General features: G+C 37.1%; 2 protein-coding genes across 3 annotated transcripts in view; one reads left to right on the top strand and one right to left on the bottom strand.

The window, feature by feature from the left end:
• Positions 1-3,372, bottom strand: part of abcc4 (ATP-binding cassette, sub-family C (CFTR/MRP), member 4) — a 39,523-nt gene extending 36,151 nt beyond the window's left edge. Inside the window, exons 1-2 of the mRNA XM_051896920.1 lie at positions 3,120-3,372; positions 1,831-1,941 (exon numbers count right to left, since the gene is read on the bottom strand). Coding sequence (XP_051752880.1) covers positions 1,831-1,941; positions 3,120-3,205 — 197 coding nt within the window. The 5' untranslated portion in view covers positions 3,206-3,372. The remainder of the gene's footprint in view (positions 1-1,830; positions 1,942-3,119) is intronic.
• On the top strand, positions 1,855-21,510 carry cldn10a (claudin 10a). Of its 2 annotated transcripts, none has more exons than XM_051896922.1 (7): positions 1,855-1,995; positions 4,528-4,599; positions 12,800-13,030; positions 17,480-17,641; positions 17,739-17,820; positions 17,920-18,024; positions 20,701-21,510. In XM_051896922.1, the coding sequence occupies exons 3-7, from the start codon at positions 12,811-12,813 to the stop codon at positions 20,843-20,845; spliced, it is 714 nt and encodes a 237-aa protein (XP_051752882.1). In that variant the 5' UTR covers positions 1,855-1,995; positions 4,528-4,599; positions 12,800-12,810; the 3' UTR covers positions 20,846-21,510. The 2 variants fall into 2 exon arrangements, with proteins under 2 accessions (XP_051752882.1, XP_051752881.1); XM_051896921.1 differs by lacking the exon at positions 1,855-1,995 and adding an exon at positions 3,501-3,734.
• The last annotated feature ends 1,074 nt before the right edge of the window (positions 21,511-22,584 follow it).

Below are 22,584 nucleotides of genomic sequence, written 5' to 3'. Positions count from 1 at the left end.
TCACTTAGTGTAAATAGCCGCTGCCTTAAATAATTCCTACCAAGACGTATGCAAAATAAAGGGGGGCGATGCCTAGTTGAATTGCGTTAGTTAGTAGTGCAATAAAACTTGTGGTTATGGTAAGGGTCATGACATTTCTGAAACACAACACAATGGTCCAGCCGACCAGTCAGAGCACACTGCGCTTTTCAGAAGGAGGGGCTTCATAGAGACAGGAACTAAACAGGGGTGCATTTCCCTAAGACAACTATGGCCGCAAGTTCGGTCGTTACCAATACAATTCAACGGAGCTTGCGACCATAGCTGGCTAACGATGCTTTTGGGAAATGTACTCCAGAGTAGGGCTGGGCGATATGGCTGAAAACTGTATCACGATATCAGTGTTTCATATCGGTCGATATCGATAATTATTGATATTTTTTCTGACCCATTTAAAATAAGGACCAGGAGAAAAATACATTACATTTAAACATTTTTATTTTAAACTTAACCTTCCTCTGATCATAATCCCCTCAGTTATTAAGACAGAAATGTCAACAACCATGGAAAACTCAAATAATTAAAATGTTGTGCGGTGTTGCAGCTACAGATGTTGTTGGTTGAATACGGCTGTGCTCCAAAGGGTGAGCGCGGCTAAGGTGGTACATCAAGTTCGTGGCATTACCAGTCTTGGCGGGGACGACGGTCTTGCATAATTTGCAGACGACATTGGTCTGACTACGGTCAGACTTATAATATCCAAAAAACTGCCATACTGGCAAGCTGACTTTTCCTCTTTTATTTACAATTTCCTCGCTCGCTGCGGCACTCATTTTCTGCTTATCAGTTGCCGGTTACTGAAGAGGAATCCAGCAGACCAGCACGAGACAACGATATGGCGCAACCAAACTTGGTACTGTTACATGATTGGCTGTTAGTGTGTCACTCCCTACGTTGCTAGGTTACCAGAGAGCGAGTGCCTTTGTTAATGCAACCAAACTTGCTTCGCAACCTCTGTTTTCTTCCGATGAAGAATAAAAAAAAATATTGAACGTTTTATCGAACACATTTTTTATTGATATCGATCACGTGTCTATCGCGATACATATCGTTATCGTTTTATCGCCCAGCCCTACTCCAGAGTGTTACTGACAGACTAGGAAGAGAGGTGCTGCAACTATGTAAAATATGTGAAAAATAAGGTGTTTTTTTGAACATTCATGCATGGAAAAACTGTTTTAGTAGACCCCAAAAACAAAATCAAGACTTGTAAAAGGGCTTAATATAGCCTAGCCCTAAATACTACATTTTGATGTGTAACTTGTCCCACACCATTTGTGTTACAAACATGAATGATTAACTAATCATGTGGCATTAGAAAATGTATTCTATTGCTTTTCTCTGTCATCTGACATGGTTTTCACCTGGCCAAATATCCAAGGCAACTTACAGCACATTTTGCCTACAGTGACAGTACTTCTGGAGCAATCTGTCCCCTTGTGAATTTTGAACCTACGGTTTCCAGGGTTACCAGGCCAGACCTTAATCCGCTGAGCCACACCACCAGGATCAACTGCCTCAGGTCCCATGTGTCCATCCACAACTTCTTCTAGGAATACTAAACCACCCTAAACTCATCCTTTCATTTCAATGTAATTAATGTGTGAATGACTTTCACAAAAACTCAACATTGCATAATGCACTCAATGCACAAACGGTTGGAGCATCACCTTCCCGACACCTAATGGGAACCGCACCAGCCTCTGTTCTCATATTTCACGCTAAGTCTTCTGAGGGTTTGTTTGGGAACAGCCTGTTGTTTAATCGGTTTATTCCCAGCGGCTCACTCACCTCTGCAGTTCCTCCCCAAGTCTCTTGGACCCGTCCTCCGGAAGCACTTTAAACATGTCATCTTCTTCAAGTCTTCTCTTAGATCCAATACGGAAAAGAGGGTTCAGCCAGCTGATGTCAATTGAGAAGAGAAAGAAGGATTTGGTCAACAGAACGCTTTAAAAGGTGCGTGGCAAAGGATGCTAAATTATTGATGAGTGATGTGGTACAAACCACATGTCCCATGACAGTGAAAGCAGTAATTAAACAAAACCAACATACATGATGCAGGTAGACAATCACTTAAAATGACAGTAACAGATGCTCTCCTCTATCAGCTTTGCAAAGAGTGTTTCTGAGAATCAAGGGTTTGAAAACAAAACCTAAAAACTACTCTAAATTGACTTTACAGCTAGATTTGCGTATGGGTCCATGATATGACATTTCATTTTTCCAATGTATTACATTAAAATAACAGAATAAAACGTGACTCATACAGATAATTAAACCTGCTTTTAATTTCTAAATTAAAAGTCAGTTCTTAATATTTTCTGATTAATTTCAAAAAAGCCTACTGTATGTTGTTCTTAGATTACAAAAAAGGCAGAAATTTATTTTAAAAAAAAATTGTCTCAACTAGTTTGGCAACCTTCTATTTTATTATTTCTTTCTATTAAAAAAGCAGTGAAGAAAATCTGCTTTAAAATATTATTTGGAAAACTTTTATTCAACAATTCAATGTCAGTGTGGTATAACCAACAAGGGCATTTCTACCCTGTGTAATAAAAACAATGATTCTTTTTATCAAAAATATCTAATATTATCTAATATATTAATGCCTCATGTGTGTGTGTTTAAAAATTTAATCAAATAGTGTAGCTGACTCTAGTGTAGAGTCGTTAAATGTTTGTTTGTTTTGTATAAAGTAATTATACAAGTTTTTCAGAAATGCTTTCAACTAACATGAATACAAAGGTTATATTCCTAAGAATTTTGTTATCATCATGTGCCCTCATATATCATGATATTGCATTGCCGACACATTAAAGCTATAAATGTGAATACTGCTCCAAAAAAAAAAAAAAAAAAAAAAAACCTCTTTGGAAGGTAAAGAAGTGGGTGTTGAACAGTACCAGCTTTAATAAATAAGGTAGAACTAATAATGTCTTTAGTTTTAGACAATGTACACATAAAGAAACAAAAACCACAACACTTAAATGTATTGATGAAGGCTTTTAACTTGACGGGAGAAAACACCAAATAGCCTATAACTGATCATCTGCCACCCTCTTTCTCCTGTAAACACTTACCAGAAAAATATCTGTGAGAAGAGATTAGCCGTTGCGGAAGGGTTGCTTTTCGCATCTTTGTTTATTGGCTCCATATCGATCGCCATCCTCCCTGCAGTTCAGCCAGCCACTGGCACTCCACGCATAACCTGCTATCAGAGCGAGACATTAACCTTATAAACTGTTGTGTAACTTTCTAACACGCACATGTCGGTAACTACAGGCTGAGGTAAACCCTTCATTTCCTACTGTGAGCGCTGAGTAAGCCCCGCCTCTGACCGAGCAGCTGAGTCACTCTGATTGGCTCTCCGAGGGCTAATAGGAAAGGCGTTTTACATATTCACACACACACTTTACTGATCAAGCCTACTTATGACAAGATTACAAATTCTACTATGGTGAAGACCTATCTCATGAATAATAATTAGAGAATACCTACGTAGCTTGGTAACCCTCGCTGAGTGTCGCTAATTAACATTCATATAATCAACAGCACGCTCATTTTCATTTCGACTTTGCAACCAATCAGACCAACTGGGCGAACGTCATGTAATTAATATTTATAACCTAAACCGTTACCGTAGTAGGATTTGTAGATTTTCTTTGAGGAGGATCGACAGGAGCTTGAGACCAACTGTAAGCGAACTCAGGTTGAATCAGCAGATTTTCAGAAAATTGTTGTGAGGTTGAATTAGTGAAGAATACAACTTTATTTCTTTTTTAAGCAAATTTGGTCGACCATTCTAATACATGAGAGCAGAAGATTGTGTTATTGTGCTTCGTATGTACTGGATGAGGAGGCTTCTTGTCTACCATCTGTTCTTTATTAGCTCTGCATACACGACCCACTCATGCAGTGGCTGGAAGCAATCATCTTTAATTAGAGTGTCTAAACAGAAGAAAACAAAAAGTTACACAAAACAAATCTTTTCTATTGTTAACATATAGAATGTTCCAAAATGAAAATCATTTACTCATCCTCATGTTATTCCAAACCCATATGACTTTTCTTCTTCTTCTTCTTCTGCGAAACACAAATGGATATATTTTGAATAATGTAGCTACTGGTTGTTCTTTTCCATACAATCACATTAATTGGGGTCTGTAGGCACCATAAAAGTATCATACAATTTCATCTGCACTATATTCCAATTCTTATAAGATGACGAATACACCAAAAATTAGACTGTAAAATAAAAGGATTCATTTGTGAACAAGATCGAGTGATTCATTAAAGAATTCAAAGGAACGATGTGTTCACTAAATTTTGAATTTCAAATCATAACCAGTGAAAAGTACATTGTAATCCAATCATATCACTTTCATTCCTTTTTGAGAAACACACTGTATGTATGTTCATTCTCTCTCTTCCTTCCTCTCTCTATCTCTCTCTCTCTTTCCGTCTCTCTTTCTTGGATTTCCGATATAGATAAAGCACTGAAAGAACAGAAGATGAGAGACCCACAATGAGACAGGGCAGGTGGCCGCTACACTGATAAAGGTAATGCTGACAGACACAGACCCACACACACATACACGTGAGAAGGGAGGCCCTTAGCCTATCTGTAGCCTTCAAGACAAAGTATCATCCAAACGTAATCTGCAAGGAGGAGCTAGAACTGAATGATTGACTTCCATGCCATGCTTTGTAATGCAAAGAAAGCGTAACTGTTGAGTCATTGTTACTTTGCTAAACATGTTGAACTCTACACCAAAGTCCAAGCTCCAATAAGGGATTACAAATTTCTGGTGGAAAACTGCATGACTCAGAAAAAAACAATAAAATATGGATCAACAGCATTCCGGTTATAATAGAGTCTGGTGAATTTCTTCATTCTGGGAATGTTTTTTTGAAAACCAATGTTCATTCCAATGTTTGAAAACACAGCAAGCTTGTGGATTCTCTCTTGTTCTCACAGGCAAATGTTTTATTGTAGGAGACATGAAAATTATGAAAACTATAATTTACATGATAAATAGTGCTGTCAATCGATTAAAAAAATGAACTAATCACACATTTTTCTGTAATTAAGAGGGGTGTAACAATATATCGTGTATCGCAATACGAAAAATGCAACAATAAGTATCATGTATAGTGACAATATGTATTGTGTATAGTTCACCCAAAATGAAAATTACTGTGTGAGAAAAAATTCAAGTTTACAGAGTTTTAGGGTCAGTACTACATTAAACTACTATCTATAGTGTTGAAAATAATGTTTAATAATGCAATGGGGGAATATTTGTGGGTCCTGATAATGCCAAATATCCAGTAAAAAGTCCAGTAATTATTTTAAATATATCTAGTTGTAATGATGGGTCAACAGAATGGGGATCCATTTGCAGCTTTTATTAAGAATAGTATATACACAGGTAAGGGCAGAGGCAGAGACGTAAACGGGGACAGGCAATGGTCGAGGCAGGCGGCAGACAAACGGTATCAGGAAGCAGGCAGAGATCCGGGCAGGCGGCAAACAAACACAGTCCAGTAAACAGGCAAGAATCAAGGCAGGCAGCAGAGAATCACAAGAGGTAAACGGTCCAATCGGCAACAGTATAAACAATCCACAGAAAACGCTTAGAAATGATCACCGGGGCAAATCAAGACTTCGCAGTGTGTGTGTGTGTGCGTGCTGCTTAAATAGTGTGAGTGTAATGTGGTGCAGGTGTGTGTGCAATCAGTCCCAGGAATGAGGGCCTATGGGAAATGTAGTCTGAATGATGGTCTCAATATTCCGGTGAAGGCTCCCTCCGGTGGTGCTGGGGAGGAAGTGCGGGAGCCTCACTTGTGACACTAGTCAATGACAGAGTGCAAGCATATTCATATTTTTCTGTATTTTTAGCTTCAGAATCATGAATATTTTTATTTTGGTATCAACTTTGTCCTTTGCATTGGGTTACCAGCACCAAGTTCATTTTCTACTCCCAATCTAATACCAAATTTAGCATTTTAATCAACACTTCATTTTTTGTTAACCTCTTACCATATTTCTCGAAGTATCACAATAATATCATATCGTGAGTACAGTATCGTGTTTTGTATCAAATCGTGACATGAAGGTATCATTACATCCCTAGTAATTAATCACACCTAACATTAAAGTTTTTAATATATTTTTATATTGCTAATAATTTCATATTTAATCTCCAAATTAATGTAGAAACAACATAAAGACAGTATATTTTAAATATTTGATCTAACAGGTAGGAAATATCCAGAATCAAAGCAGTTATCAAACACTTCATAGTCTTCACTGCATAATTTAGATTAAAATATATATTAATTTTTATTAAAGCGACAAAACTTTTCAGTTAAGAGCAGTGAGTGATTTTTTTTAAAGGGTTAGTTAATTTTTGTCATTAATTACTCACCCTGTCGTTCCAAACCCTTAAGACCTTCGTTCATCTTCGTGGACTATTTTAACGTTGTTTTTACTACCTTTATGGGCCTTGAAAGGTGCAATGACGTTACTGCCATATGTGTGATTCAGAAACCTCTCGGATTTCATCAAAAATATCTTAGTTTGTGTTACGAAGATGAACGCAGGTCTTACAGGATTGTTTGAAGCGGCTTTCTGTGCGCACGAGTCACGATAATGTAATGCTAGCTTAAGGATGGCAGAAAAAAACGGATGCTGCGGTAATTGCATTAAATATTTTAAAACTGAATAAATAGGCACTGCACATAAGCATGTACTGTCATGTTCAGTCAGCTTTCTTGGGAATGCAACCATGAAGTCATTCTGATAAAACGTTCTGTCATTTTTCATGGGTAAATCTTAGTTAACTTCACTTGAGGGTACTCTGTTTGGAATGCAAATATAAACTAGTTTTGTGTGATTCTTTTGAGTCTTTCACATTTTTCTGAAAAGTCATAGTATTACGTCATGATGATGTGAGGTTTGTGACCTTTAAGCTTCCTGAAAATGAATAACTGCATAACCTCACTCAGCATGCTTCCATCTGCCCCATCTGAATCATTCTGAAATCATAAAAGTGCCAGCTTCTCCCTTTTATATGGCAAGATTAATTTCACACATGTAATTTACAACAATATAATTGCACATTGGAGGTTATGCATGTGTTTAATCTGACTGAGAACAGGGATCTCCTCGAGGGAATCTATGTGGTTGCTATGACAGCAGATATTTTGTTTGACGTTCTCGCTGACCTTGTATCACTCAGCAACAGCTCACCTGAAGAACAATTACAGGCTGTTTTGAATCATCCATCCTCACGGGCATAAGAGAGAATGTCTCTCTAACATGTTCAGTGGAAAAGAAGTTGTTAGTAATTTTACATTTTATTTAGTTGCTTTTGTTGTCATAGACCACTGATCCACACTCACCGGCCACTTTATTAGGTACACCTGTTCATTAACACAAATATCTAATTAGCAAATAACATGGCAGCAACTTAATGCATGTAGACATGGTCAAGATGATCTGCTGAAGATCAAATTAGAATGGAGAAGAAATGTGATTTAAGTGACTTTGAACGTGGCATGGTTGATGGAGTTAGATGGGCTGGTCTGAGTATTTCAGAAACTGCTGATTTACTGGGATTTTCAAGCACAAACATCTCTAGGGTTTACAGAGAATGGTCCGAAAAAGAAAAAATAGCGTCAGTTCTGTGGGTGAAAATGCTTTGTTGATGCCAGAGGTCAGAGGAGAATGACCAGACTGGTTTGAGCTGATAGAAAGGCAACAGTAACTCAAATAACCGCTCACAACTGAGGTCTGCAGAAGAGCATCTCTGAACACACAACACGTCAAACTTTGAAGGAGACGGGCTACAGCAGCAGAAGACACACCGGGTGACACTCCTGTCAGCTAAGAAAAGGAAACTGAGAATACAATTTGCAATGGGCCCACCAAAATTGGACAACAGAAGATTGGAAAAACGTTGCGTGGTCTGATGAGTCTCAATTTCTGCTGCGACATTCAGATGGTAGGGTCAGAATTTAGTGTAATCAACATGAAAGCATGAATCCTCCTGCCTTGTATCAACGGTTTAGGCTGGTGCTGGTGGTGTAATGGTGTAAGCGATATTTTCCTGTCACACTTTGGGCCCCTTAGTACCAATTGAGCATCGTTTAAACTCCACAGCCTACCTGAGTATTGTTGCTGACCATGTCCATCCATTTATGACCACAGTGTACCATCTTCTGATGAATACTTCCAGCAGGATAACATGTCACAAATCTCAAACTGGTTTCTTGAACATGACGGTGAGTTCACTATACTCAAATGGCCTCCACAGTCACCAGATCTCAATCCATTAGATCATTTTTGTTTGTGGTGGAACGGGAGATTCGCATCAGCCGTCAAATCGGCAGCAACTGTCTGATGCTATCATATCAATATGGACCAAAATCTCTGAGGAATGTTTCCAGCACCCTGTTGAATCTATGCCATGAAGAATTAAGGCAGTTCTGAAAGCAAAAGGGGGTCCAACCTGGTACTAGCAAAGTGTACCTAATAAATTGGCCCATGAGTGTATAGTTTAATATATAGATCAGAGTCATAGACTTGCATTGAAGGTGGAGACAAGCCTTTTAACCCAATACCACGTTTTTGACCAGTATAAGCCACTACCTATACGCCATAGCAACCAAATGTGAATTAATAAAAAAAAAAGGTAAAAAAAATTATTTACAGAGTTGTTTTTATGTCTGTTTATGCTTTGTTTCAACACTGCTTCTGTGCAGACTGTTTGTTGGGCAAATTTGTATACCTATTTTCCATTTTGGTCAATTAGTGGCTAATTTGTATGAATTTGTATTCTCATTTGTATGTTTTTGTACTATCTGCTTATGCCCCACTGACAGTTAGGTTTGGGGTGGACCTTCATGCTTGCGTTTTTCATATGTTCTTGTACAAATCACATAGGACAAATTCATATGAAATCGTCAGCTTGTAGTTACGTTTTCTCATGAGATCAGGGTGGTAGTGCTTGTTTAGTTTGTTTTATGGGGGGCTTGGCTACTCAGGCCAATAAGAGACAATTGAACTCACATTCTTCCTTTTTTATTATACAAATGTGGCCTTAAAATAATAAAACTTATCTGAGGTCAGGTAACTTCACTGAGATAGCCCGTTTTAAACATTTTGAAACAATTATGATGGAACAAAGCCTCGTTTACTGACAACCACGTGACTTTTCACAGTTTCTTCATAATTGTAAATCTAGTTAGGTTATTTTTGTAGACTTTTTATTTTGTAACTGTTTTGTTACTTTCCTAAGATAACGTTGTTGTTTTGTTGACCTAATAAGTTATTAAATGAAATGGTCAATGTAACTGATACTATCTTCAAACATTACATAATTGTAATTTATGTGTTCTTGGCTGAGCCGAGCAGCTGTTGACTGAAGAAGCCTCACTGTTTTGGTCAGGTCAGGTTATGTTTTGTAACTCCCTCTGGGGGACAGAGGGAAACCATTAACAGGATCTGAGGCTGAAAACAGGCAGGAAGACCCATTTGACCTCTGCTAACTGGAGCCTCCTAGTTACACGAACATGCTCTCCAGCTCACACATACAAACATTTACCATTTAAATATTCTTGCCAAATACCCCTTTTTTATCAAACAGCAGTAAAACACCGGTGACATTTTAGTAAAGTGAAGATCTGTTATTTTAAGCTCAAGGTGTGGTTTTCACACAGGAAGCATGACTGAAATTCTAGACAGTGTGGATATTTTACATGCACTCTCTCCTACGAGTTTTGAAGCACTCTTTTATGTGCATTATAAAAGCATAATTGAAGGACCAATGCAAAAACATGAATAGCAACAAAATATAAAACTGGTGCTTATATAACAATAAATAATTTTTGATTCTCAAATCAAAGAGGATTTACCCAAATTCTTACAGTACCTCTAGATGGCAATGAAACCTCAGATTAGAACCTCAACCTTGGTCCAAATCTTGGTTATTGTAGTTAAACCGAAACCATAAAAACATTTTTGATAATAAACATCAACTGAAATAAAATAAAATATATGAAACTTAAAAAAAACCCTTGATGAACTAAAATTAAAACTGAAATAAAATGAATAAAAAACTATAGACAAAAAACTTGAACTAATAAAAATGACAAAATAAAAAACTCAAATTACTAAAACCTTAACTAAAATTAAAATTAAAAAAAAAAAAAAAACTTTCAGCAGATGATTTTGCTAATCTAACGCAATACAACAAGACGAAGGCGTTAGCTAACAATACATTAAAAAGTTACCATAGTTTAAAAAACTGTAATAATGAGTTAATACATATACTATACAAACACAAACCAACACATTCTCACCTATGAAGGTTATCCCATTTCTTCGGGAATTTAGATCTCGGTGGTTTTTATAACCAGAGGCTGCACAATGTTGTGGCATCTTAGAAAACTCATTGATTTTTACTGTGAGTGACGATGGCATTTGAAATGTTGACCATTCCAAAATGGCGGAAGCGTCGACGTGTCTGGAGTGGATGAAATTGGCATCTACATATACATATATGGCTCCAAACCTGTAAGACTTTCGTTCATCTTCGGGAGCACAAATGAAGATATTTTTAATGAAATCTGAGAGATTTCTGTCCCTCAATTAACAGTCTACGCAACTACCACTTTGAAAAAGTTACCGCTTCAAAAAAGTTAATAAATGGATGGTAAAACGAATCCATACGAATTAAAGGATTAGTTCACTTTGAAATGAAAATTAGCCCAAGCTTTACTCACCCTCAAGCCAGGTGTATATGACTTTCTTCTTTCTTATGAACATAATTGCAGACCTTTATAATAGCAGTGATAGGGATCAATGAGTATGAGCTGAAGAAAGTGCCTCCATCCACATCCATCCATCATAAATATGTGCTCCACACGGCTCCAGAGGGTTAATAAAGTGATGCGTTTGTTTAAAAAAATATCCATATTTAAACAAGTTATGAAGTAAGATATATAGCTTCCGCCAGACCGCCTTCCGAATTGAAGTTATGAAGAAAGTGTAAACTGGCGTCACATCAGTTACACTTTTTCCGTAAGTTGAATAGGGAAGGCGTAGGATGTAACGTAAGCTTTGTGAACTGCAAAAGTTTTACACTTTCTGCGTATGTTGAGTGCGGAAGCTAGATATTTTACTTGTATAACTTGTTAAATATGGATATTTTTTTTACACAAACGCATCACTTCGCTTCAGAAGGCCTTTGGAGCCGTGTGGAGCTTATATTTATGATGGATGGATGTGGATGGAGGCACTTTCTTCAGCTCATACTCATTGATCCCTATCACTGCTATTATAAAGCTCGGATGCGTCAGGATATTTATTAATATTTCTGCGATTTTGTTCATCAGAAAGAAGAAAGTCATATTCACCTAGGATGGCTTGAGGGCGAGTAAAGCTTGGGCTAATTTTCATTATAAAGTGAACTAATCCTTTAAGCGGTTTAGTCCAAATTTTCTGAAGAGATTTGTTCGCTTTATATGATAAACACTAATTAATGTAGGCTTTTATTCACGGGGGTACCAAAGTTTTATTTTTTCTCTTCGTGCGTGTGTGTGTGTGTGGGGCAGGGGTGTTATTGGTCTTTATTTGAAAGAATTAAATAATTATTGGATTAAAAGTGAATAAAGACGAAGAAAGAAGAACAGTTATTAAGTAATCAATTTAAACTACATGTTACCACACACTCTTTCACCATTAAATCTAAAGCTAAAAATGTAACTTTTAAAACTTCTTGTGATCCTTACAACAAACAGCGGTATACGTATAGGGGAATACATTTCTAATTATTGGGGAGGGGGGACTTCTCCCCCTCAATAAAGTCTAGGGTGGTTACGGCCCTGATTCACATATAAACATTTATCACCGCACACATCTGTTATGGTAAACGGAAGCTCATGTTTGACATGCGAGAACCAATGAGGTTTATTCTCGTGTTATGCAGTGCGTTTGAGCTTCCGCAAGAACCAATGAGGTTCATTCTCGTGTTATGCGGTGCGTTTGAGCTTCTGCAAGAACCAATGAGGTTTATTCTTGTGTGTCAAAGCATGTACGGTTGATCATGTTTCTTCAGAAAATTTGGACTAAACCACTCAATTCATATAAATTAATTTTACGGTGTCTTTATGAACTTTTCAAAGTCAATTGAGGGACAAAAGCTCTCAGATTTCATTAAAAATACCTTCATTTGTGTCCCGAAGATGAACGAAAGTCTTATGGGTTTGGAGCGACATGAGGGTGAGTAAATGACAACAGAATTTTCATTTTTGGGTTAAATTTGGGTAATATAAAATAACACTGGTCCAAATGAATCCTATATGCAAAATGACATGCTTTAAAGATCTATCTCGAACATCAGACCCTTATCTGAACACTTTTCCCCAATATCCGCTGGAAGCATTGGCTTTTCAGGCCCTTCCAATAACACTCATCTTTAATGTACTCACCTCTTGACCTCCAGCATCTTTGCAGACTCGCTTAAAATGATTCTTGCAGAGTGATGTTTGGGTGGGTGTGTGCATGCGAGCATGTTGTGGGTAGTAAATGTGAAAACAAAAGGCTATTGGTTGAAAAGGTTAGTAGCCAGAGCCCTCCCTGCTGAATATAAAGCAGCTTTGGGGGGAAGACCCATCAACAAACCGTTCAGTCCAGACTCAGAACCCCTTATGAATGTACTGATTCCTGCTTCTTTGCATTTAACTTTAATAGAACGTTGGGAAATGGGGAATATGGCAACAGAGATCATTGCCTTCCTTCTCACCATATCTGGATGGATTCTAATCTCCTCCACGCTCCCAACTGACTACTGGAAAGTGTCATCAGTGGATGGGACAGTCATCACCACAGCAACCTTTTGGTCCAATCTGTGGAAGACATGTGTTACGGATTCAACCGGAGTCTCCAACTGCAAGGACTTTCCTTCTATGCTCGCACTGGATGGTACTTTATTACTTGCTTTTAAACATTTATTGACTTTTACTTCTTGTCTGAATGAATGGTCTGAATGTTTTTGAGAATCACCGATCATTTGTTGGTCCCTTTTCCTTCCTCCAGAGAGTGCAGATGTCTAATTGTTTGGAAAAAGAGTAGCATGGTGTTGGATTGCCCTAATGCTGTTTTGGCAGGAGCTTCCACAACACAAACAAACCGAAGCCAAACCGATCACTTGACCATTTAAACAGGGAGTTTATTGTGTTATAGTTGTGCTTAATGCATTTAACACAATTCTGACACCAGTTTAAGAATTCAAAAATTTTAGCTCTGTGGAGGTAAAAAGAGATACAAAATGATCAGACTTGTCTCAAACTCTATTTCTGACTCACTACTTCAGTTACAACCTGCAGAAATGCACAGTATCCAAGGCAAGTAGAAAAATTGTGTTTTTAATAACCACACATTAGATTAATTATGCCTGGATGGCACAGCCACAAACAGGAGAGAACACACAGAGAGCTTGTTCCCTCAGGCTGCCGTGCAAAAGCAGGTGGTTAAATGGTAATATTTGAATGTTTTTAATGCATAATTGGCATGTTTGAGGCACTGCGAATTTGTGATGTGACCTCTTTGACGGCTAACTAGAGAGTTTAATGAAAGATTTTACATGTGTTGAGAGATTGCCATGCTGTTTCTATATGCTTGCTAAGGTGTTCTGAGTTTTTGTTAGCACGTTGCTATGTGGCTGCTAAGGTGTATGGCCCATTTTCAGTGTACAGTACATCAATGGGAGTAATAGTGACATTATAACCAGTGTTGGGGGTAATGCATTACAATTAACTTGAGTTACATCAGATTACTTTTAAGATTACTTTACTAGTTACTTAGATTACTAAGTAACTAGTAAAGTAATGCATTACTTTGAAATTTACAACAAAATATCTAAGTTACTTTTTCAAATAAGTAATGCAAGTTACTGACAGCTCTCCTGTCCCAATGTTGAGAGAAATCAGGAGTAAGTGCAGAGGCGTTGTTTGCGCTGTGTGAACATGATGCTTATTGTAGCTTTAGACTAAATGTGAACAGGCATTTACTCATCTCACTTGCACAAAAACAACAACAATGAAATGCAATCTCAGAATACTGCACAAACCTGCAATAATTAAATATATTAAATTTAAACAAATATACTTTATGTATTTAATCTCACTTTATTAACCAATGTCTTTGCTGCTGACCTTTGATGATCCAATTCAACCATACTAACTGAAAAGTTTGTTTGAGCTGCGCCCTCTACTGTACAGGCATGAATTTGCATTTCCTTAAGCCTGAGGCTTATTCATTTCACTTTTGCTGTGAAAGAACCTTTACATTTGCCAACAATATAACTTTTTTTTTGTTGTTATTAAAAAACAAACAAGCAAGCCCAGCACAGGTGAGAAAAGGTAATGCAAAAATAATGTAACGCATTACTTTCCATAAAAAGTAACCAAGTAACGCAATTAGTTACCTTTTTATGGAGTAACGCAATATTGCACTGCATTACTTTTAAAAGTAACTTTCCCCAACACTAATTATAACATATAGATGAGGTGTTGTAAGATGAAGTTGCAAGAATGACGGCATGTTTCACCATGTATGCCATTATATTCCATTGAAAGTTTGAATTTATGGCTGTCTTGGAGTTCACTGTATAATTATAGTGATCGTGTCATTTTAGGTGTTTATTGCAGATTTCTCTAATAATAATAATTATTATTATTAAAGGAATAGTTCACCCAAAAATGAAAATTATCCCATAATTTACTCACCCTCAAGCCATCCTAGGTGTATATGTCTTTCTTCTTTCAGCTGAACACAATCAGAGTTATATTTATTAAATATCCTGGCTCTTCCCAGCTTTATAATGGCATTGAATAGTGCCCGAGTTTTTGAAGCTCCAAAAAGCGCATCCATTCATCATAAAAGTAATCCATGAAGCAATGCGTTTTTGTAAGAAAGTATCCATATTTAAAGGTGCAGTGTGTAAATTTTAGCGGCATCTAGCGGTGAGGTTGCGAACTGCAACTAACGGTGCACACCCCTCACACCCCTCCCTTTCGGAGAGGCTTCGGTGGCCATCTGGTCGACACAAGACAAAGATGTCATCGTCTGAGACAGCAGAGAGTAGCCTGTGTGAAGCAATGAGGTTTCTTCTTACTTCTAACAAAGAACGGTCTCTGCTTCTAATAAACCAGATGACTACAACTACTACTACTTTGTGCGTATTCAACTTAGTGACGATGCAAGCTGCCTCTAAAAACACGAACGATTTAGAAGAAGAACAACATAGTGACTAAACATGCTCTGTAGAGTGTTTGTCCGTTTAGGGCTGCTGTAGAAACATGCCGGCGCATAATGGTGGCTTGACATGGAGGGGGACCCGCGGTGTATAAGATAGAAATGACTCATTCTAAGGTAATAAAAACATAACGGTTCATTATGTAAGGTCTTTATGTACCACTGAAAACATAGTTATGTATATTATATTGAATTTCTGTCAATAGATCCTCCCAAATTTTACACATTGCACCTTTAAAACTGAATGTGCAGAAATGCAGTACAGACACATACAAGACTTAGCAATGACTGACTGAATAGACCAGGCTTTTATAGGGTGAGCTAACAAGGTAAATGAGACACAGCTGAAAGCAATGAGTGCTGATGAGTCCAGGCAATGGATTATGGGGAATGAAGTCCGTAAGAGAATGACAATAGTCTGTGATGGAGTGCCCACTGGTGGCTCTTAAGGGCACTCCAGTTGGTGATTGTGACAATACGCACGTTGAGTTCCGGCAGAAGAATGACCTCTGACCCGATGTATGATGTAGCTCCTCTTCTGTTAAATCAAAATCCTCTTACATTTTTCTTTAAAACTTCTCGTTATTGACTGCGTCCGAATTCGCATACTCGCTTGAGTAGGTACTTATTTTGAATAATTACTTCACAACCGCTAAAAAAAGTACATTCTACATAGTTTGGGTGTGTGTAGTATAAATATAATCTGGATGTACTACATTTGCCATGTTGTCATTATCACATGACCTATCACCGTCATTTGCGTTGCGTCACCTCCATTCACAAATCCTTTCCCGTGAGTGTCCATCATATGCACACTTCAGAATTTCGCCAGAAGAATAGGTCATCCGGGTACTTTTTGCCAACTCTTACTGTGAATTTGGACATACTTCTTTTGTCACATACTGTTTTCGCCTACTATATAGTAGGGAAGTATGCAATTTTGGATGCAGCCTTAGGGGCCGTTCACACAGAACGCGTTTTTCTATTCCAATGCGCTACTTTCCCATTGTTTTTCTATGTAAACACGCGCTTGACGGACGTGCATGACCGTTATGCTCGCGTCTCGTTCAACTTTTACACGCAGCACCGCTCATCAATGTCAGTTCCAAAACAGTGGACCAATTAGAAGAACTCGGAGGCGGGGCAAGCGTTGCGAGCTTCTGTTTACAGTAGCAAGTTGGCATGTCAACTGTTTTATTTGACGGCAACATGGCGGAGGAGGCGCTCATTATTATCTTGTTTTCTTTTTTCCATGTCAAAACTCGTATCTATCAATTCTGCTGTTTGCCTATTTCTATTATTTCCATTACTGTCGTTATTGCATCACGTCTCAAAAGCGCGTCTCGACACCCTCGTGTTTTACGCTGCGCTTTTTTTAAAACCATTCCTGAGCGCTGCGTCTCACATTTTTAGACGCAAAGACGCGTTCTGTGTGAATGGCCCCTTAGACTTCTAATTTGTGACCGGCGTTTTGTAAGGGGCCATTCACACAGAACGCGTCTTTGCGTAACGGTCATGCACATCCGTCAAACGCGTGTTTACATAGAAAAACAATGGGAAAGTAGAGCATTGGAGTAGAAAAACGCATTCTGTGTGAACGGACCTAGACTTCTAATTCGTGACCGGTGTTTTGTTTTGCTCTATCCTCTGGGCTTCAGTTTTCGTCAATTCTCACCTAAGCTTACGCTACGCCTACGTCATACGTCGGGTCAGAGGTCACCCTGACTGACTCGGGCACTATTCAATGGCATTACAAAGCTGGGAAGAGCCAGGATATTATTTAATATAACTCTGATTGTATTCGGCTGAAAGAAGATAGTTATATACACCTAGCATGGCATGAGGGTGATTAAATTATGGGCTAATTTTCATTTTGGGGTGAACTATTCCAATAATTATGTTAAATTATATATTTAAATGATACAATATCAATAACTGTATGTAATCTATCATTTTTTTGTGTGTTGGCACCAGTGAAAATGTTATAGAGCAAGCAGAAATCTGATCTACTGGTCCGACCAGGCAAGCAGAAAAAAACCTTCCTGTTCATCCTAGTGATCGTACAATAAATCTTTCCCTGGAATATATATTGCTTCTGCTTTCCTGTTCCTGCAGCTTATATCCAGGTGTGTCGTGGACTGATGATCTCAGCTGTGTGCCTGGGATTTTTTGGAGCTATCCTGGCGCTAGTGGGCATGAAGTGTACTAAAATAGGGGGATCAGAGACCACCAAAGCCAGGATCACCTGTCTATGTGGACTACACTTTATTCTCAGTGGTAAATGTCACTCATAGGTCATGGTTTCTACAGCATTTGCAATTCCCACTTTTCAGAATGAGAGTATCCTGTAACTATACACCTTTCCTCTCTACAGGAATCTGCTCTATGACCGCCTGTTCGCTCTACGCACACCGGATAACGTCAGAGTTTTTTGACCCCTTATTTGTGAAACAGAAGTAAGCAATAGAATCCCATCGTAACATTCTTCCCGCAATTTCTTGTATGCATCCCATCGTCTGTTACCAGCGCCGGTATTTTTGCCTGTTTGGATTTAGGTTTGAACTCGGGGCGGCCCTGTTCATTGGCTGGGCAGGATCTGTTCTCAGCATTCTTGGAGGATTTATCTTTTGCTTTTCCATGACAGAGGGATTCAGCATCAGGTCTGATTCTTAGATAGTCCACTTACATACTGTGTCACTTGTTTTAAAGGGGTTCTAAAATAGTTTATTTATATTAATTTATATATATATATATATATATATTTACCCTCCTATTGCATGTGGGTCCGTTTTGACCCGGAAAAGGTACAAAAAATCCATAGTTTTTAGTACAACGATGAAATTTTGTAAGTTTATTAAGACGGTCAAAATACACACCATTTATTTTTTCTGATTTTTTTTGTAACAAACAATGTTGGAGATATAACCATTTAAACTAAATTGTTAGACCTTTTGCATCCAGGTCCGTTTTGACTCGAAAGTGAACTGTGGCTTTTTTCTTATATCTATTAGTTAGATTTGTTTCAAATTTCTTCTGTAAAATACTTTTAGCCTCTTTCCTACACTCTCGCACACATTTTTTCCTTCCCACTGTGGCTGCATTTTGATTATAAACATGCTCGCTCATGCACACACAATAATTTTGAAATTAAAATCAAATGACAAACAAATTAATGTCCTAATGTGTTTGTAGAGCAAAAGTTCATAGACCAAATAGTCTAAGTTTGAAAACGGAAAGAGGATTTGGAAAAGAAACAGTCCAAATTTCAATCTGCTACCACCGATTGATGAACCATTGCAGCATGAAAATGAGATTCAAGCTGTTTATTATCTTTTTTCATATGAAAGTAAAAGTTTATGGAAGTAAAATTAATATGTTTTGTTTGAAGAGTAATATTGATGTTGTTTCGTTAGAAAAAAGATTATGTAGGTTTCATAAATTTAGAATGTTTTGAGCAGTCATGAGTTATAAATATCAAATGAATTAAATTAATTGAAGTCAATGGAGTTCATACTTTATATGTTCTTATAAATTTCATCTAATGATATATTCAAATAAAATGTCTCATAAATATACTGATCAAATATATCTGTTCTTGCATCACACTGGTTTTTGCTGTAGGTCTTGAAAAAATTTTAATTTCAAAGAATTTCTAATTTTTTTTTTTAAATAAAAAGGGGGTAAATGAAGTAATAGTAAGAAAAAAAAAACATTCAAAACTGTAAAACTTTTGTACATGAATGAGAAGTTGGTTAAAATATGTTATGATTATAATATGTTTAAGTTATGACTGTTTACGTTCCACCGGGTCCAAACAGACCCTGGAATGCAAAAGGTGTACAGTTTTTTTTTTTTTTAATGCATTAGGAGGGTTAAAAAGGTCATTTAATTTTAAATTTTCATGTCAGCATCCTAAAATATTAACAAATGCTCTTTGAAACATGGCCTGTCCATTCACAGTAATTTTTAGTATAAGTATAATTTACATAGAAAAAAAGTATATTTTAGTATAATTTTTAGTCTTTTAAAAATATTCTTAAACACCAGAAGAACTAACAAGAGTTTAAATGGTCAAATTGTTTCTTAAAGGCACAGTGCAGTAAATAAATAAATAAATAAATTTAATTAATTAATTAATTAATTAATTTATTTACTGCACTGTGCCTTTAAGAAACAATTTCTTAAAGGCACAGTGCCTTTTTAATATTTTTATATTTTACATATAAAAATATGTAAGATATGCACAGTGTTATATATTTCGTTCAATTGTGTACTTACATTATCCTAAATGTTTCCAAGAATTTGTAAATTCGGAGAAATTCACAATTTTATATAGTGCCCGCCCCTTGTCACCTGACAATGATGTAATGATGAAATTGATGATGATCAATATCGGTGTGGCGTTGTGGAGATGGCGAGAGCTTTGCGACAAACTTCGACTTGACAGAGACGCCGCTCATGCACTTTATTAGATAGACAAGCAAATGTACATAAGACCAATCAATGTTATATAGCTCAACATGATAAAATGTTAGAATCATCAGTATGATATTCTAATGTTGATATAGCTTACTGTTAGTCTCATACAGCCAACAAACTAATACATAGAATACCATTACAACTTTCAACACACTCAAATGCAGTTTAGTATGATAGTGTAACGTGAGACCAAGTGAAACAGCGCTGCGTTACCTCACAATTTTAATTCGTCAAATAACCTGACCTGTATGAGTAGTATTTCAGCATTTGCGAGTATTTCGGTAGAATGAAATGTCCTCATTCCTTTATATCCCGGGACTCGCGTGTGGCACCCATATCGCCACGCCCTGCTTCAGACCACAGTCATGGTTTCTGTAAATCTTTCTTCAACGGTTTCCGAAGAAACCGAAGATGGTTGTGCACTGTCCATTTGCACAACTGTCCACTCCCCGATTAAGCACATCAAAATACACTCCCTCAAAGAAAGCCAGTCGGGAAAAAAAAAAAAAAAAAAAAAAAAATATATATATATATATATATATATATATATATATTGGTGGTGTCACTCATCCATAAACATTATTTCCCCATAAACATTATTAGATCCATCGGCATGACGACAAGTTCCACGATTCAACGCTCATTCACTGCATCGTCAATCTACGCCTTTGTTATTGTTTTGAAGAGCTTAGCGACCCCTAGCGGCGACAAAATACAGATTGTGCCTTTAAAATAAATTATATTATTATATTAAAATACATTTTATGTAATTATATTGTATTTTTTTTAGTAATTATATTTCTATATAACTTTATATATATATAGTTTTGATCTAATGGCTTGAAATCATTCTCCAGGGAATACTCCTACAATGGTGCCACATCTTTCATTTCAACACGAACCAAGATCACAAAGATGGGCAAGAACCCGGAGACTCCTCAGAAAGATCCACCAGACCAGAGCTTCACTGGCAGGAAATTTGGGAGGAATGCGTACGTTTGATTTCAGCATCCTCAGTACAGCTGGAAATGATAACAAGTGAAGGCCAACAAGTATACACTGTGTAAAGTCAACTATCAAACAAACCCTTGAATGGAGAACATGAAATCATAAGGCTGCTTTCATCATTTGAGGCAAGACGACTGCACAGAGGCAAATGTCATCTATTATAAATATATATCCTATATATGGGTAAATCCAGATATTTTTCTTTTTCAGGGGATATTTTGATGATGTATACCTATAAACAATAAATTGAGACATTTTTCAATCCATGTTTCAATCCATATATTACCCATAAGAAAGTTTGACATTGTGATACAATTGCCAGATTTCTTCACTTGGGACTTTGAACTAAGTCAGGTGAACTGATGACAGAGAAGACGAGGAGAACAGCTGCGCTCCACCGACCACAGGAACATGCTGTCTCAGTTCGGAAATTGCGCTGGTCCTGAAGTCTCTCTTCACCTCCTGATCAGTGGAAACTCTAGACTCTGACCCCAGTTTTTAGAGCTTTCAAGTGGCTGGAGCTTCCGTGGGCTGCTGCAGGTTGGCAGAGTCTTCTTGTTCTGTCAGATTCTTCCTTAAACAAGTGTTCAGTGTCTCTGTGCTTTTTGTAAGAAGGTTTTAAAGTATTTTATGACATAATAAAGGACATAATCATGTAATTGTCTTGGACTGTGCTTGACATAAATACTGAAATTACTGTTTTAAAATTTCAAATAAAAACACTACTGTTCAAAAGTTTGGGGTCAGTAGGATTTTTTTTTTTTTTTTTAAATTTTTTTAGAAAGAAATGAATACTTTTATTCAGCAAGGATTCATTAAATTGATCAAAAGTGACAATAAAGACATGAACAAGATATTTATTTCAAATAAATGCTGTTCTTTTTACCATTGATAATATGGTAATATTTCTTGAGCAGCAAATCATCATATTAGAATGATTTCTGAAGGATCATGTGACACTGAAGACTGGAGTAATGATGCTGAAAATTCAGCTTTGCATCACAGGAATAAATTATATATTAAAATATATTGAAATTATAATATTTCAATATATTACTGTTTTTACTGTATTTTTTTTAGCCAAGAAATGCAGTCTTTCTGAGAATAAGACACTTTTTTCAAAAACATTAAAAAAACTTACCAATACCTTTTGAATTATATAAGTGATTTTTGGATGAATCTCCCAAATGTTATCCCAAAATCGAAAGGAATAGTAATAATAATAAAGATTTGTTCAACTATAAAGCAAACGCCACTAATAAACAACTTGAACAGACAATGACCTTCATCAGGAGTGATTGAGTGCAATATTGGCCACCAGAGGGCATCATGGTCTTGTTTAGCTAACAAGAAAGGACATCTCCGACTGGCCCTTCCATTGAAAATAATGTATCTCAGTAAGAGGTGAAGCTTTGTTTCTAAAGAGTCATTCTAGATAATGGCTGAGGCACTTCCAGCAAACAAAGTCGTAATTCAACATCCCAGTCTTGGCTTCATTAGTTAAAACCATGAAGCACTGATCTTTATATTCTCAGAAGGTCCCTTACATTTTTCCAGGAGATAGAACAAGCAAGTCCCCTCTAAACCCGATCAAAGCTCAGAACGCCAGAATCTGGGACAGTATATTACCACACACACACACACACACACACACACACACACACACACACACACACACACACACACACACACACACACACACTTGATAACACTGTTAATTAAGTCTATTGAAC

The sequence above is a fragment of the Ctenopharyngodon idella genome, chromosome 6 (assembly GCF_019924925.1).
Source record: "Ctenopharyngodon idella isolate HZGC_01 chromosome 6, HZGC01, whole genome shotgun sequence".
NCBI lineage: Eukaryota > Metazoa > Chordata > Actinopteri > Cypriniformes > Xenocyprididae > Ctenopharyngodon > Ctenopharyngodon idella.
Note: the sequence above shows the minus strand (reverse complement) of the source record. Positions and strands in the feature narration are given on the sequence as shown.

Bases quoted from the DNA above. Each gene is read 5' to 3' on its own strand.
- cldn10a (XM_051896922.1), top strand. From the start codon at position 12,811: ATGGGGAATATGGCAACAGAGATCATTGCCTTCCTTCTCACCATATCT. The intron at 13,031-17,479 runs GTACTTTATTAC...CTGTTCCTGCAG, and splicing joins TTCTATGCTCGCACTGGATG to CTTATATCCAGGTGTGTCGT. The intron at 17,821-17,919 runs GTAAGCAATAGA...GTTTGGATTTAG, and splicing joins CCCTTATTTGTGAAACAGAA to GTTTGAACTCGGGGCGGCCC.